Source organism: Centropristis striata, chromosome 13, assembly GCF_030273125.1.
Source record: "Centropristis striata isolate RG_2023a ecotype Rhode Island chromosome 13, C.striata_1.0, whole genome shotgun sequence".
Classification (NCBI taxonomy): domain Eukaryota; kingdom Metazoa; phylum Chordata; class Actinopteri; order Perciformes; family Serranidae; genus Centropristis; species Centropristis striata.
This window is the reverse complement of record NC_081529.1, coordinates 12,035,870-12,051,587: the sequence shown is the minus strand read 5'-3', so window position 1 is coordinate 12,051,587 and position 15,718 is coordinate 12,035,870. Positions and strand designations below refer to the sequence as shown.

At 38.3% G+C, this 15,718-nt stretch overlaps 3 gene segments (V, D, J or C); all 3 read right to left on the bottom strand.

The window, feature by feature from the left end:
* Window positions 1–4,167: 4,167 nt before the first annotated feature.
* On the bottom strand, window positions 4,168–4,981 carry LOC131983038 (immunoglobulin heavy variable 3-23-like). The segment is given in 3 exon segments: window positions 4,168–4,222; window positions 4,557–4,851; window positions 4,942–4,981. Coding segments are annotated over 3 exon segments (390 nt in total).
* A 6,236-nt stretch (window positions 4,982–11,217) lies between these two features.
* On the bottom strand, window positions 11,218–11,668 carry LOC131983037 (Ig heavy chain V region XIG14-like). The segment is given in 2 exon segments: window positions 11,218–11,531; window positions 11,626–11,668. Coding segments are annotated over 2 exon segments (357 nt in total).
* Window positions 11,669–14,342: 2,674 nt separating this feature from the next.
* On the bottom strand, window positions 14,343–14,783 carry LOC131982851 (Ig heavy chain V region 914-like). The segment is given in 2 exon segments: window positions 14,343–14,647; window positions 14,735–14,783. Coding segments are annotated over 2 exon segments (354 nt in total).
* Between the last annotated feature and the right edge of the window lie 935 nt (window positions 14,784–15,718).

The following is a 15,718-nucleotide window of genomic DNA, read 5'->3' as shown; positions in this document are numbered from 1 at the left end:
GCATATTCTTTGGTGAGGAAAACAAGAACAGAAATAACAATCAACAGTCACTACCAAATGACTGAGGGGGTTCCCCTTTAAGACGCAGAGGTAACTAGTGGGTAATTGGAAGGAAAAGGAGAGGAAAATTTTATTATAAACCCTCAACATGCCCAGTTTCTATATCCCTTAGAGAACGGTATAACAAAAGTGTTCTCATTAGACTAATCATATATATTCAACATAGCTGTCCTGTGAGGTATACTATCCAATTGCTTATCTTATTCCGGCTTATTGTATACTATGATACAATATTATAAAAAAGCGTAAATTTATCTTCACAGGTAGTCCCTTTTAAAAGTATATACTGACCAAACAAACTGTTTATTTCGGGTATTCTAATCTATATGGCCGGCTAGTGCCGGGTTTGATAGTATTATTTTTACTGAATTGGCTTATGATTAATTGAATGACGATTAACTAGATTCTAGTAGTACTTATAACTAATGATTAGTCTTACACCTAAATTGAATTGAATTGGCTCTGAACTAAAAACAACCAGGTCACCATTTTTAGTTGAGGTCTATTGTTTGGTCACTAGAAGTCACCATTTTCATCATGAGTTTATTGTGTTGGCTGTTGTAAGTAATAATAAGTAATAATGTGTTTGAAAAAGTGTTGAAAGATATGTTCTACCTGCTAAGGCTAACATACAATTAATGCATTTCATGTCTATTAGTTAGAAGCTAAAATGTAAACTGTGGTGTGTTAACGTTGATCTTTCTCCTGACAGGCTTTGTGAGGACATCAGACTCAGCACACAATACAAGAAGGGAGAGAAGACAGTTAGCAGAGAACAGACACACACACACACCCAGCCCTTCACAAGACACTCTGTCCTTACTCTGACCTTAGGTCATACATACACACACTCAAGGAAACTAGCAGGCGAAGAGGAAATGGCAGAGACAGAGAAAGGCCTAGATCCTTTTGAACTCACGTTAAAGGAGTGTAAAACATTAGAGCAGAAGACTTTTCACCATCTGACACTTCTACACATTTGGCACAACAAAAACAGATTGTCTGATTAATGGTATTCTCTGACTGCTAAAATGTATGATGATAATTGCATATCACTGTTTGTTAAACTTAATGGGAGTGTGATCACATGTAAAGTTTGAAAACACATAGACTCACATTAGGGGAGGGTTAATAAATGTCATAGAATGATACAATATAAATTGGAAATATAAAGACATAAAATTCATCTTATAAATGAATTGCCTCTGCATAGGTTGTCTACCAAAACTATAGAATATACTATAAACAGGTTAACATGTCTAATGTCTAAAAAATGTTGATAATGGCAGGAATGGTGAATGAAGGATTTTTCTGTGATCCACTTAACAACAGGAGTTTTACAATAACTTAACCAAATTAAGATTCACAGGTTGGAGAAAGATGGCCTCAGACCGAGGTGAAGACATCTGATGAAGATCACTCCCCGCCGCTTTTTCAATTTGCTGCTTATATTTGCGAAGATAAGGTTAACACATTTACAGATATAGGGCACGTCTACACTTAGCTGAAGCTATAGTTGAGTTGGGAGAATTAAATGTACACGATAACACACTCTGTCTGCACACACACTACAGGCCTGCTTGGACAGGGAGGTGGCAAATCAGCAGTGAATCGGCTGGAGGTGCCGGGGGGAGGCGGCACATGTTGCTGAAGGCCAAGACATTGACCTGCTGTTTGCCTAGCCCCTGGCAGGTTTAACACATCACTATTTTTTGGGTGAAGTGATTAAATCACTTCAACAGAGGGAAATTGTGGGAGTTGGGATACTCAGGTTGCCTGAGACTTAAAATTCTGACCTGAACTGGGTCATACACTGACAGGACTGGTCATTTACGGTTAGGAGAGGTCAGAGTTCAGGAAAGGTATGCATGGGGGAGCAGAGGATAGGATGTGAAGCTTCAGCAGACAACAACACACACACATAAAGTTTGATCAGTGAGATGTTCAATCCCCAGATGCTTGGTTAATGGGTGGTAACCAGTGTATATCATTTCCAAATTGACCAATTGCGTTAAAGAGCCCACCCATTGTACGGGATTTCGCCAAAATCCAAGAAGCTATGTGTAAAATCAGGGTTGCTTGTAAGCACTTTGTCCTGTGATGCCGTTGGGGTCACTTGGCAGAGTCCAGCGCTGAGCATTGCATTTGGCTATGATTCTTTCAATAAATGGTTGATTTTATTCATTTGTCCTGAGTGTTTTGTAAACCAAGTTTAGGAAAAAGAACCCGGGTGAGAGGTAGAAGCTGTAAAAGCTTTACGCTCTAACATACTGCCACCTGTTGGTATGTGTGAAAATAACTAGTTGAGTCCTCGTGGTAGTGTCATTTGTATTTGTATGTATTGTCACCGCCCTCTGACTGACTGAGAGTAGTAGATGCTACCACCACCATTAGTAATAGCACCAACCCACTCCAGTCCTTTTCCAGGAGCCTGTCTGATCCAGGCCATCCAAGAGCCAACAAAGTTAAATCCAGAGGCTGTACAGGTCAATCTGTGAGATCCTCCAGGACTTTTAACTGCTGGTTCAGATTCTGTCAGAGTCTGACCATCAACACCTGTCAGTCAAGAGGATAAAAAAAAACGTTAAATTCAATAAACTGGGGACACAAATATGGCCTGTGTAAAATTAAGAAAAGTCCCCACCTGCCCAGCAGACAGTTAGAAGCAGCAGTCCTGTCCTATAGTCCATCATGTTAAACTGTGTGTCCACTGTCCTCTGTCCTCCTCTCTGCAGTCAGATAAGTAGAGGTGGAAGACATCTGAGTTTTGCATTGACTCCTCCTTTCTCATTGAACAGTGTCTTCTGTTCGATCTCTCTAAATTGAAGTTATGGCTTTCTCCTTACTGAGTTTTTAAATTTTTGAGTTTTTTTTAAACTTGAGTGTTTAAAACATGATATTATAATGTTTTTTTTAACTGTAAGTCATTCTGCAACTTTTAAAAATGGTCCTTTAATCTGCAAATAAATATTATCCAATTCAACATACAAATAATAGGATTTTGCTACTGTTTGTAAATTTTAACCTTAGTACATGCAAATACTATTAAACTGGTTTCAGGTCATGTAGTCTGAAAATCACCTCGTAGGCAGACAACATCTCATGTCTCCTGAAGTTATTTTCTTTAAATTTTAAATATTTTGTGTCACCTTACTTGTTACTTTTACTGTTTGGAATATTTCCTGTATTATTAGACCAAAAATGTATCTTTAAATAATTAAAAGTTACAAAATAAATATAATTTTACTGCTGAAAACTCTATAGGTTAATTCATTTTATCATTTATGAAGTGTAAATACTTTATGATTTGATGGTGATTGTAGCCTAAAAGCATTTCAATAGATGTAACAGTGAGCTGGTGTTGAAGTCATTAGTGGTCTGAGGGCTCCTCCTCTGGTGGCTTCATGAGTCAAGGAAAGGTTTTTGACATGTTGAGTTTTTGTACAGCGTTGTTCCTTCCTGTGTCACTGTGGCTCTCGAGCACAATAATAAACAGCAGAATCTTCAGTCTTCAGACTGTTCATCTGCAGATACACCTGCTTTCTGCTGTTGTCTCTGGAGATGGTAAACCGCCCTCTGACTGACTGAGAGTAGTACTGGCTGCTGCCACCACTGTGAATCCAGGAGATCCACTCCAGTCCTTTTCCAGCAGCCTGTCTGATCCAAGCAGCATATATATCACTACTGAAGCCAGAATATGTGCAGGTCAGTCTGTGGGACTCTCCAGGTGTTTTAACCACTGGTTCAGACTCAGTCAGTGTTTGACCCTCAGTACCTGCAGACATTTAAACACATCATTAGTTACTGTAATGCAGACATGTTGTTTTTGTCAGAAAAACAGTTATTGTTCTTACCTGCCCAGTTAATTGACAGGATGAGAAAAACAAGCAAATAACCAGGTGTGATCATTGTGAAAGCCAGTTGTCTCTGTCCAGTCTGCAGTGTGTATGTCAGTGATTTAGTGTCTGTTCTTCACTCTGCAACACATATGTAGAGATGGAAGACGTCACAGATTTGCATTGACTCCTCCTCAGAGACAAACACCACATCTCATGCATATGTGTAAAAAAAATCCATCATTTGTACCATTTTTTCCAGATTAATATTCTATTGATTCTTCCTCCTTTTTTTCCATTTCTCAAAAAAGTCAGACAAAAGTGTTGGATGACAAAGTTTCTTGTTTGACCTGTACTGTATGTGACGTCAAGCTGAAGTTTTGATGAGTTAGATTAGAGGAGCTTTAAATAAAGTTGTCAGCTGAATATTTAAATTAATTGATTGTTTTATGTTTGATTAAGTGTGATTCAGTTTTCACTGTGGAAAATGCATGCAGAATATTATCAGTGATTATTTGTCTCAGTATTTAAATTGAGGATCTTTTATCTGAAGTCATTAGTGGTCTGAGGGCTCCTCCTCTGGTGGCTTCATGTTACAAGTGTTCAGGCACTGAGGGGTTTTTGTTCAGCTCTACTGATGCTTTGTGTCACTGTGGCTCTCTGGCACAGTAATACACAGCAGTGTCTCCAGGCTGCACATTCTGTCCGTTTAGAGTCACTGTGTTGCTGGAAGAATCAAAACTGATACTGAACTTGTTCTTTAGGGAATCTTTGATATGTGTGTTGTATCCAACACCTCCTCTGATAATCCACTCCAGTCCTTTCCCTGCAGGCTGTCTGATCCAAGCTGTAGCATAGCTGCTAACAGAATAAGAGACCTGACAGGTGATGGTCAGACGTTGACCTGGCTGCACAGTCACAGAGGCTGGCTGAGTCAGCGTTTCACACTTTACACCTGTTGGAAAAAGAAAAATGTTTTGTAAGAAATGATGAAGTTAACTGCAAAAGAAGAAGTGATGACTTTACCAAATGCAGAGAGACTCACATCCAGCTGCCAACAGCAGCAGCAGAGCTACAGAGAACATGGTTTATGTAGAAAGTGACGTGCTGTGAACTCCACTGACAGCCTGATGGGATGTTTTTATAGCTGAGTAACAAGGAAGCTCACTGAGTTTGCATACAATCAAACATATGAAGCATCAATGTTGGTCTGAATGGAGTCAATACAAGAGTCTGTTCACTGTTATTATATCTGCAGTTTCAACAATCAGTAATGTTGTCACTATAATTACTAATATGAATACATTATATCAATGTACATTAATATATTTGTGTGTGTGTGTGTGTGTGTGTGTGTATGAAATAATGATCATTTGATTGCTATGTTACTATTCCTAAAATATAAAAACTCTCTGTATCAAGTATTAAGCTTTAGTCCAGTCCAGTGTTTGAGTTTGTGTTGAGATCAATGAGAACAGCTGATTTGTGTCTCATTTTACCAACAGAGGAGAGAGAAACTTGACACTGACTGCCTCTTAGTGATTTTATACTAGAAACCACAACATTATAGATTCAGATTCTTGTCTCTTTACCCTTTTATGATCGAGGAATCTTTATTGTTTTTTCATGATGTGTACAATGCAGATACAATTATTAATAGATTAATACAATTAATAAATAAACTAAAAAATATAACATAAATCTTATGAGCACCTCTTCATGCTTGTGCTCTGCCAACCCAGTAAGATTGAGGACTGTAGGTTTTTGTACAGCTGCTCAACCAACTCCAGTCACTGTGAGTCTCGAGCACAATAATAAACAGCAGAATCTTCAGTCTTCAGACTGTTCATCTGCAGATACAGCTGCTGTCTGCTGTCGTCTCTGGAGATGGTAAACCGCCCTCTGACTGACTGAGAGTAGTAGATGCTACCACCACCATTGCTAATAGCACCAACCCACTCCAATCCTTTTCCAGGAGCCTGTCTGATCCAGGCCATCCAAGAGCCAACAAAGTTAAATCCAGAGGCTGTACAGGTCAATCTGTGAGATCCTCCAGGACTTTTAACTGCTGGTTCAGATTCTGTCAGAGTCTGACCATCAACACCTGTCAGTCAAGAGGATACAAGAAAACATTAAATTCAACAAACTGGTGACACAAATATGGTCTGTGTAAAATTAAGAAAAGTCTCCACCTGCCCAGCAGACAGTTAGAAGCAGCAGTCCTGTCCTATAGTCCATCATGTTAAACTGTGTGTCCACTGTCCTCTGTCCTCCTCTCTGCAGTCAGATAAGTAGAGGTGGAAGACATCTGAGTTTTGCATTGACTCCTCCTTTCTCATTGAACAGTGTCTTCTGTTCGATCTCTCTGAGTTGAAGTTATGGCTTTCTCCTAACTGAGTTTTTAAATTTTTGAGTTTTTTTAACACTTGAGTTTTTAAAACATATAATGTTCTTTTAACTGTAAGTCATTCTGCAACTTTTAAAAATGGTCCTTTAATCTGCAAATAAATATTATCCAATTCAACATACAAAGGTCAGGTCATGTAGTCTGAAAATCACCTCGTAGGCAGACAACATCTCATGTCTCCTGAAGTTATTTTCTTTCAATTTTAAATATTTTGTGTCACCTTACTTGTTACTTTTACTGTGTGGAATATTTCCTGTATTATTAGACCAAAAATGTATCTTTAAATAATTAAAAGTTACAAAATGAATATAATTTTACTTCTGAAAACACTATAAGTTCATTAATTTTCATCATTTATGAAGTGTAAATACTTTATGATTTGATGGTGATTGTAGCCTAAAAGCATTTCAAGAGATGTAACAGTGAGCTGGTGTTGAAGTCATTAGTGGTCTGAGGGCTCCTCCTCTGGTGGCTTCATGTTACAAGTGTTCAGGCACTCAGGGGTTTTTGTTCAGCTCTACTGATGCTTTGTGTCACTGTGGCTCTCTGGCACAGTAATAGACAGCAGTGTCTTCAGGCTGCACATTCTGTCTGTTTAGAGTCACTGTGTTGCTGGCAGAATCAAAACTGATACTGAACTTGTTCTTTAGGGAATCTTTCATGTATGTGCTGTATCCAACACCTCCTCTGATATTCTACTCCAGTCCTTTCCCTGCAGGCTGTCTGATCCAAGCTGTGTAGTAGCCACTAAGAGAATAAGAGACCTGACAGGTGATGGTCAGACGTTGACCTGGCTGCACAGTCACAAAGGCTGGCTGAGTCAGCGTTTCACACTTTATACCTGTTTGAAAAGAAAATGTTTTGTAACAAATGATAAAGTTAAACTGCAAAAGAAGAAGTGATGACTTTACCAAATGCAGAGAGACTCACATCCAACTGCCAACAGCAGCAGCAGAGCTACAGAGAACATGGTTTATGTAGAAAGTGACGTGCTGTGAACTCCACTGACAGCCTGATGGGATGTTTTTATAGCTGAGGAACAAGGAAGCTCACTGAGTTTGCATACAATCAAACATAGGAAGCATCAATGTTGGTCTGAATGGAGCCAATACAAGAGTCTGCTGCAAACAGAAATACAAGCAGTAGTTAGAATCATGTAAATTTGTGCATTTCAAAGTTATTTTTAATAATGAAAATGATAATGTCAGAAATAAAATAAGGGTAATCAGTTAATATACAGATGCATGGTTCAACTTGTTTTTTTCATTTATTTATTAAATCATTTATATTACAGCCAAATAAAATAGTTATAAAATTGTGACCAAAAAATATACGTGTGGGTTTATTCTTGCCCATTGAGATATGTTGCTATATTTATCTTCGTATTCATGTCCTATAGTCCATCATGTTAAACTGTGTGTCCACTGTCCTCTGTCCTCCTCTCTGCAGTCAGATAAGTAGAGGTGGAAGACATCTGAGTTTTGCATTGACTCCTCCTCAAAGGGAGGATACAACTAGAATAGATGTGTTTTGCCAATTTCATTTGTGTGAAATGTGAAGAGAAACATCTTATCAACAATCAATACCATCCATATTTCTTGAAACTCAACATCTGTTCCTTTGCACTGTGATAATAATTCAGATTAGGAATCTAATGTAACCCAAAACAAGTCGATTAGGTTTGGCAATATACTTTTTTATTTCATGACATTTGAATATTTATGTATATTCTAATGACTACCTGTCCAGAATGTGTCCGTCCAGAAGACCAATGTCACCTCTGATTGGTTCCAGTCCTCTGTGACCTTGAGAATAAGTTGACATGGGAGGATGGATGAAGTTCCAGCAACTTGAATGCTCTCCCAACATCACCTGTACTGGCCTCTCTGGGTTTAAGTCACGTCTCACAGACAGACAACAGTTCATCAGCATGAACAGGCGTCTCACAGGGGTCCATGCTTGGTCCTCTGCTGTTTACATGCCACCCCTCTGTAATCTGATCTTCATGGTCTCCACTTCAGCTTTTACACCAGTGATGTCTATCTCTATATATCCTCTAAATCCATCATCGATGCAACTCTCTCCAAGCCTGTCGCATGGATGCAGGTCAACTTTTACCCAACTGGGTAACACTTTATAATGAGTACACACATTAAGCATTAGTTAAGCATTAATAAATACTCAATTCATCATTTATAACGCATTTTTCTGACATAACCACACATTAGTATGTAGTTTATAAAGACAGTTAAAAATGTTTTATTCATCATTGATAAGCACATTAGTTATGGATTAGTAAATACTGAATTCATCATTTATAAAGCATGTTTCTGCCGTAATTACTCATTACTATGTGGTTTATAATCACAACTAGAAAATTTCCTCTTGGGAAATTCTGAAAGGGCCACGGGGGCTACTGCCCGTGTGTGTACACTATGATGAGATTCTTCAGAGATTTCAAACTATGCCCTTTAACCTCAAAATGTGTGTGTGTGTGTGTGTGTGTGTGTGTGTAATTAAAATCACATAAAGTTACCTGTGTGTGTGCGCGCGCGCGCGCGCGTGTGTTTGAAGCATGTGTTTGCATGTGTAAGGAGTGTGCGCACTTACGTGCATGTGTGTGTGTGTGTGTGTGTGTATCTGTAAGTGTAATCACATCAAAGATCAAAGGCAATCAGATCAAAGCAATCAACAGAATGAACTGGCACCTGTTCCGACACACTGACAGCAGAGACTGATGGGCTGGAATTTCTGGCCTCGAACAGAAAGCATTTTTGGCAAAACCATAAAACCATAATACCTATCATTGATCCAACTTCACTTTGAGAGTCCTGAGTTCTTCCTGAACGTCTACATATGTTTTTTTTTCAGAAAAATGAAAAAATAGCTTTGTTAGAGCGATCTAAAAAAACTGTTTTTCATCTTTTTAGAAATCTTCGTGAGTTTTTAATATGGGAGCCAATGAGGCTGTTGGTGGTGTTGGTGGATCATCTGTGCATCGTACGCCCAAACTATAACTCTGACAGCTTTACCAGAGGATTGTGAGGGAGAAGACAAATTTTCCTACGTTTCTATGTATAAATTATTTCTGTAGAGTGGAATTTGCGGCCTGGAGCGCAGTTTTCAAATTTATTTTTTGACAATTTCTTCTCTCCCTCTAAACTCTGGCGATGATGTCACACACTGTGACATGAACATTCCGTGCAATACACACCCATTATAATCTCAGAATTTCTCCAAAAATTATCATGGTCATTGAACAGGGATTGATAAAAAACTATATGACCTATCGAAACGTGGATTAATACACCGATACACAAGACTTGTGTCTACTGTTTAAAGTTTAAATGGAGTCTCTAGGTGAAATTATGCCGGAGAAGTAGACGTTTAAAAATCTCCAATTATTGTTCTTTTTCGCTCATTTTCTGTCGGCCATCCCATTCATTTCAATGCAAAATTTTGGGCAGTTTTTCGCAACTTATGTCACGAAAAATTCGTATTCTGTAGAGAAAAGTAATAGCACACCGATCCCGATCAAACCGCACGTTTTGATATATAATTTGTCCTGCAACTCTTCAATTTGTAGGACTAGCGGGACGAAATTGCGTCCGGAAGAGGAAGAAGAAAAAATCCACAGTATAACAGTAGTGCTCGGTGCGATTGCCCCGTGGCCCTAATAATATCATAACATTCATAACATTCTGTCTGTTTAGAGTCACTGTGTTGCTGGAAGAGTCGAGGCTGATACTGAACTTGTTCTTCAGTGAATCTTTCACGTGTCCCTACTCATCCACTCCAGTCCTTTCACTGCAGGCTGTCTGATCCAATGTGTGTAGTAGCTGCTAACACAACCGCTTCTCTCCCAGTGTCACCTGGACTTAACTGCAGCCTGTATTACACTCAAGAATAATTAATATTGCAAATGCATAGTTTGATCCATAGAATGTTAATTTTACATTCTTCTGAGTCCGCACATTAAAGTAAAGACTTGTCTGCCATGGACTGCTTAAATTTGTATTAAAAGCCAGATGACAATTCTAGCCTTGTTTCTTTCAGAGAAACAGAATCATACTTGACTTGTCCTCGGTACATCATCACCTTGAATCCCCCCTCAGCATGACCTGTACTGCTATTTCCTTCATTATTAATCCATATCTCATACATCAGTACATCAGCCTAACAACTTAATCGTTACCATGTTTATTCTGTCCCAAGGCATCCCCCAGGGCTTCGTGCTTGGTCCTCTGCTGTTTAATTTCTACATGCCCCCCTCTGTGATATAATTTGTCATCATGATCTCCACTTTCACACTGATTATATCCACCTCTAGATTTCCTCCGACTCCATCGTCACTGACCTATCTCCACCCTGACCAACAACCTCACCATATTAATTCATGTATGGACGCCACATTTCAAAAACTGATCAACTTTTCCTCATTTTCTTCACTCACAAATTCCTCCATGACCAGGCCTCCTCTTATCTCACCTCCACACCCACACTCCTTTCCACATTTGACTGACTCTAAAAACAACAATGTGTTGCTGTTGTGTCTTTTTAATGATATAGATTTAGAAAGAGATACTGACTAATAGACTGTCCATTGTTAGATGCTGAGTATTTAAAATTGTTGAGTGAATGGTTTTCATTACATGATAGTTTTCATGTTTAATAATGTATGACAATTTGATTCATTTTTCTAATGGGATACATATATATTCATGTATATGATTATAAGATCCAATTACTTAAACTGAGTACCATTTATGAAATAAAAAACTTGTTTGTCTCTTTACTGTAAGAGTGAGCTGGTGTTGAAGTCATTAGTGGTCTGAGGGCTCCTCCTCTGGTGGCTTCATGTTACAAGTGTTCAGGCACTGAGGGGTTTTTGTTCAGCTCTACTGATGCATTGTGTCACTGTGGGTATGGGTATCTGGCACAATAATACACAGCAGTGTCTTCAGGCTGCACATTCTGTCCGTTTAGAGTCGCTGTTTTGCTGGAAGAATCAAAACTGATACTGAACTTGTTCTTCAGTGAATCTTTGTAATATGCAGTGCATCCAACACAGTGATATCCAATCCACTCCAGTCCTTTCCCTGCAGGCTGTCTGATCCAAGCTGTACCATAGGTGCTAAGAGAATAAGAGACCTGACAGGTGATGGTCAGACGTTGACCTGGCTGCACGGTCACAGAGGCTGGCTGAGTCAGCGTTTCACACTTCACACCTGTGGGGGAAAACATGTTGAATATTGAATGAGTGTAATAAGAGTCAGTGTGCTGTGATCATACTGTCAGTGTCTCTGCCTCAGTGAGACTCACAGGATCCAGCAGCCAGCAGCAGCAGCACAGCTACAGAGAACATGGTTGGTATTGAAGGTGATCTGATGGGAGCTTCTCTTCTTCTGCTGCAACTGACAGCATGATATCAAGTCTTTATAGCAGACTGTGAGGAAGTTCACTTTGCATAGAGAAGGACACTGACAGGCTGTAAAGGAAGGATGGACTGTCCTGTCATAAGTAGTGTGGGACTCTCCAGGTTTTTTAACCACTGGTTCAGACTCAGTCAGTGTTTGACCCTCAGTACCTGCAGACATTTAAACACCTCATTAGTTACTGTAATGCAGACATATTGTTTTTGTACCAGAAGCTTTGTCAGAAAAAAAACATGTATTGTTCTTACCTGCCCAGTTAATCGTCAGGATGAGAAAAAAATGCAAATAATTATTTATTCTTATTGTATCATGTATGATTTTCTTTCATATTATTATTGTGATGATACAATATGATGACTTAAATCGTGATTTTCAAATGATTTAACTACCATGATTGTTTATTGTAAAAAAAATATTCATTTATTTTTCTCAGCAGAATTTGGTGGTCCATCCATGTTCTAGACACATCATGTATAAATGTCCAAATATATTATTAATACCTGCTGTTATTCATTAAATCAACAATGGAAACATTATTAACCACTTTTAACCCGACAACACAGGAAGTCACAAACCACAGCATCAACTGTTGCTTTTACAGTGTGTGTGTGTGTGTGTGTCTGTGTGTGTATGTGTGTGTGTGTGTGTGTTAAGAGATATCCTCTCCTTCTTGTCATCTGACTTCTTATCTTCTACTGCCACCTGTTGGTACTTGTGAGAATAACTAGTTTGAGGTTTTTGTAGAGCCTCTCTGCTTCCTTTAACCACTGTGTGTTTGGCACAGGAATACACAGCAGAGTCCTCTGGCTGTAAGTTGGACAGTCTCAGATACGTCATGCTGTTGCTATTGTCTCTGGTGACTTCTATTCGTCCTTGCATGCTGCTGGCGTAATCTGTTCTACTTGCATCGCTGTAAACACGGCCGATCCATTCTAGAGCTTTTCCTGCAGGTTGTCTGATCCAGTGCATGCTGCAGCAGCTAAATGTGAAGCCAGATCCCCTGCAGGAGAGACTGAGAGTCTCCCCGGGCTTTTTCACCACTGAACTGGAAGGAATGGACTCCATCCTCTGACCTGTACAACCTGATGAGATGAAAGGAGAGAGGAACCACAGAAGAAAGTGAGACAGTCATGTGGGAAGTTTTCTGGTATCACTGAGCGACCATCAGTCAATGTTGTCTGATCAAAGATCAAACAGCAGTCAGCAGGAGAACTCACAGGGCAGAGAGAGAGCAACCAGCAGAAGAGTGAGTGTGTTGATCATCCTGAGGCTGGAGATGTGATCTCTGATGCTCCACACAAAGTACAAGAGCAGTCAGCAGGACACAAGTACACTGCACACACTGAACATTTGCATCAGCACATCATGGGGAAGGAGGGGCTCCTGAAGCATATTGTGTATATTTGTTATATTTTAATTTTTTTGCGTGAATTTAGAAAATATAGTTATTCCTTTTTAATGTTTTCTTTGAAGGATGCAGCAGATTTGTTCATCTAAAATTTGACTCAAATGACTTTTTTTTCTGTTTTTTTCCTATTTAAGTTTTGTTTGAATTTAAATCAGTTTAATACAGAAATCTTAAAATTCCGAAGAAGAAAAAAAGACTCATTGTATTGATTTATGTATTTGTATTTATTTTATTTTAGGATTATTTGAATAAATACCTGAGATTTCAGCAGCTGGTTGAAGACTTTTTTTTAAGGTTTCAGGATTCAAATTGTGTCCGTTTGAAGCAACAGACACTCAGAGGATCAACTAGTTCAGAACTACAACTATTGTGACAAGATGCAAAATAATAGGTCAGGAACTTCTTTTCCTGTATTTTCTCTCAAATAATGTACATGAAATTGTTCCTGTCATAATGAAGACAGCTAGTAGACACCTTGAACAATACAGTTAGTTTCCAGATGAAAAACAGTTCAAACCTCCATTTATTCTCCCAATCCATAGTCTTTGCAGTACTCTGTAAGCTAGAAACAGTAAAAAGGCTTGTAAATTAAATGTTGGACAATTAGAAAGTTAATTTAAATACACAAGAGTTGTTTCTTGTTCAGTTGCTGTCTTTAATGAGGAGGTATTTTAAATAAAGCTCTGTTATGAGTGTTTGTTCATCTGCAGATAAACCTGAAAGTCAAGTCAAGTCAAGTAGAATATGATCTGATTTCTATTATGGCCAACTTATTCATGTTTATGAATAGATGCAGCTACATTTTCTTTATATTCAGAAACAGTTTGCATCAAACTCTCAATAATCTCTGATTTCAAGATATTTTTCTGCTGTTAAAACACAACAATGATCTTTGTATTAGCAGCCCAGTGAGGAGGAACAAAGACAGAAATGGTTATTAATTTAATAGTATTTATCAGGAAATATTTTTAGGAATTTGTGTTATCAAGTGTTGTGTTATACAGTCATTTATTAGTTTGAAAAAATGTTTAAAGTAAAACATAAAATTTAAGGCAACATATATAATATAAATAATAAAATACAGTATATCATATACATACTATATAAATATGACATGTTTATCCTCAAACAGCCAGAGAGAATGAGGACTGTAGGTTTTTGTACAGCTGCTCAACCAACTCCAGTCACTGTGAGTATCAAGCACAATAATAAACAGCAGAATCTTCAGTCTTCAGACTGTTCATCTGCAGATACAGCTGCTGTCTGCTGTTGTCTCTGGAGATGGTAAACCGCCCTCTGACTGACTGAGAGTAGTACTGGCTGCTGCCACCACCATTGCTGATATAAGCGATCCACTCCAGTCCTTTTCCAGGAGCCTGTCTGATCCAGTTCATGCCATAGTCACTGAATGTGAATCCAGAGGTTGTACAGGTCAATCTGTGAGATCCTCCAGGACTTTTAACTGCTGGTTCAGATTCTGTCAGAGTCTGACCATCAACACCTGCCATTCAGGAGGATAAAAGAAAACATTAATTAAATGAATTGGCGACACAAATATGGCCTGTGTAAAATTAAGAAAAGTCTCCACCTGCCCAGCAGACAGTTAGAAGCAGCAGTCCTGTCCTATAGTCCATCATGTTAAACTGTGTGTCCACTGTCCTCTGTCCTCCTCTCTGCAGTCAGATAAGTAGAGGTGGAAGACATCTGAGCTTTGCATTGACTCCTCCTTTCTGATTGAAGGAAACATATTTTATACCATGATTTTTACCTAACTGATTATATTTAGAGTTATTATTTAAAATAATTTTCTTACCGTACCTGATCCTTGTTTAATTTTAATATTTTAGCTGATGTCATCACTATCTGCATTTTACTCTCAGTCATTTTGTAACATTTGAACATGTTTATGTATTCTACATGTTTTTGTCCAATGCAACATACATGTAATGTGATATTGCTACTGATTATGAATTAAATTGATTAATAACATTGATGAAATGTTCTTTCCCCTTGAGATAGTCAGGTTGAGAGAGGGAGAGAGGAACATGTAAATGTTTATGGTGGGGAGGGGAGAGCTGAATGGTTTCTATCTGATAATGTATTGGCACAATATGATGATCCAGCCCATGGCTTGTTATGAAAAACAATAAAGATAATGTAAAAATAAACAAAAGGAAAATGTTAATAAGCTCTTGATAAATATATCACTAAGAAACATATTATATTTAACAATTAAAGTGTTATTCAGTTTCAATTGTTGGAAAATATACAGTGATGATGTGTGAGTGAGCTGGTGTTGAAATCATTAGTGGTCTGAGGGCTCCTCCTCTGGTGGCTTCATGAGACAAGGAAAGGTTTTTGACTTGTTCAGTTTTTGTACAGTGTTGCTCCTTCCTGTGTCACTGTGGCTCTCGAGCATAATAATAAATATTATTAGACATAGTTGGAGGAGTATTAAAATTATTGCTACTTACTTGTAAGAAGCGACAGATGAAAACACAAGGAGTGATCATGCTCCAAACACCAAATACATTTTTATAATTTGTTCTCTCTGATACAAATATTTTCAGCT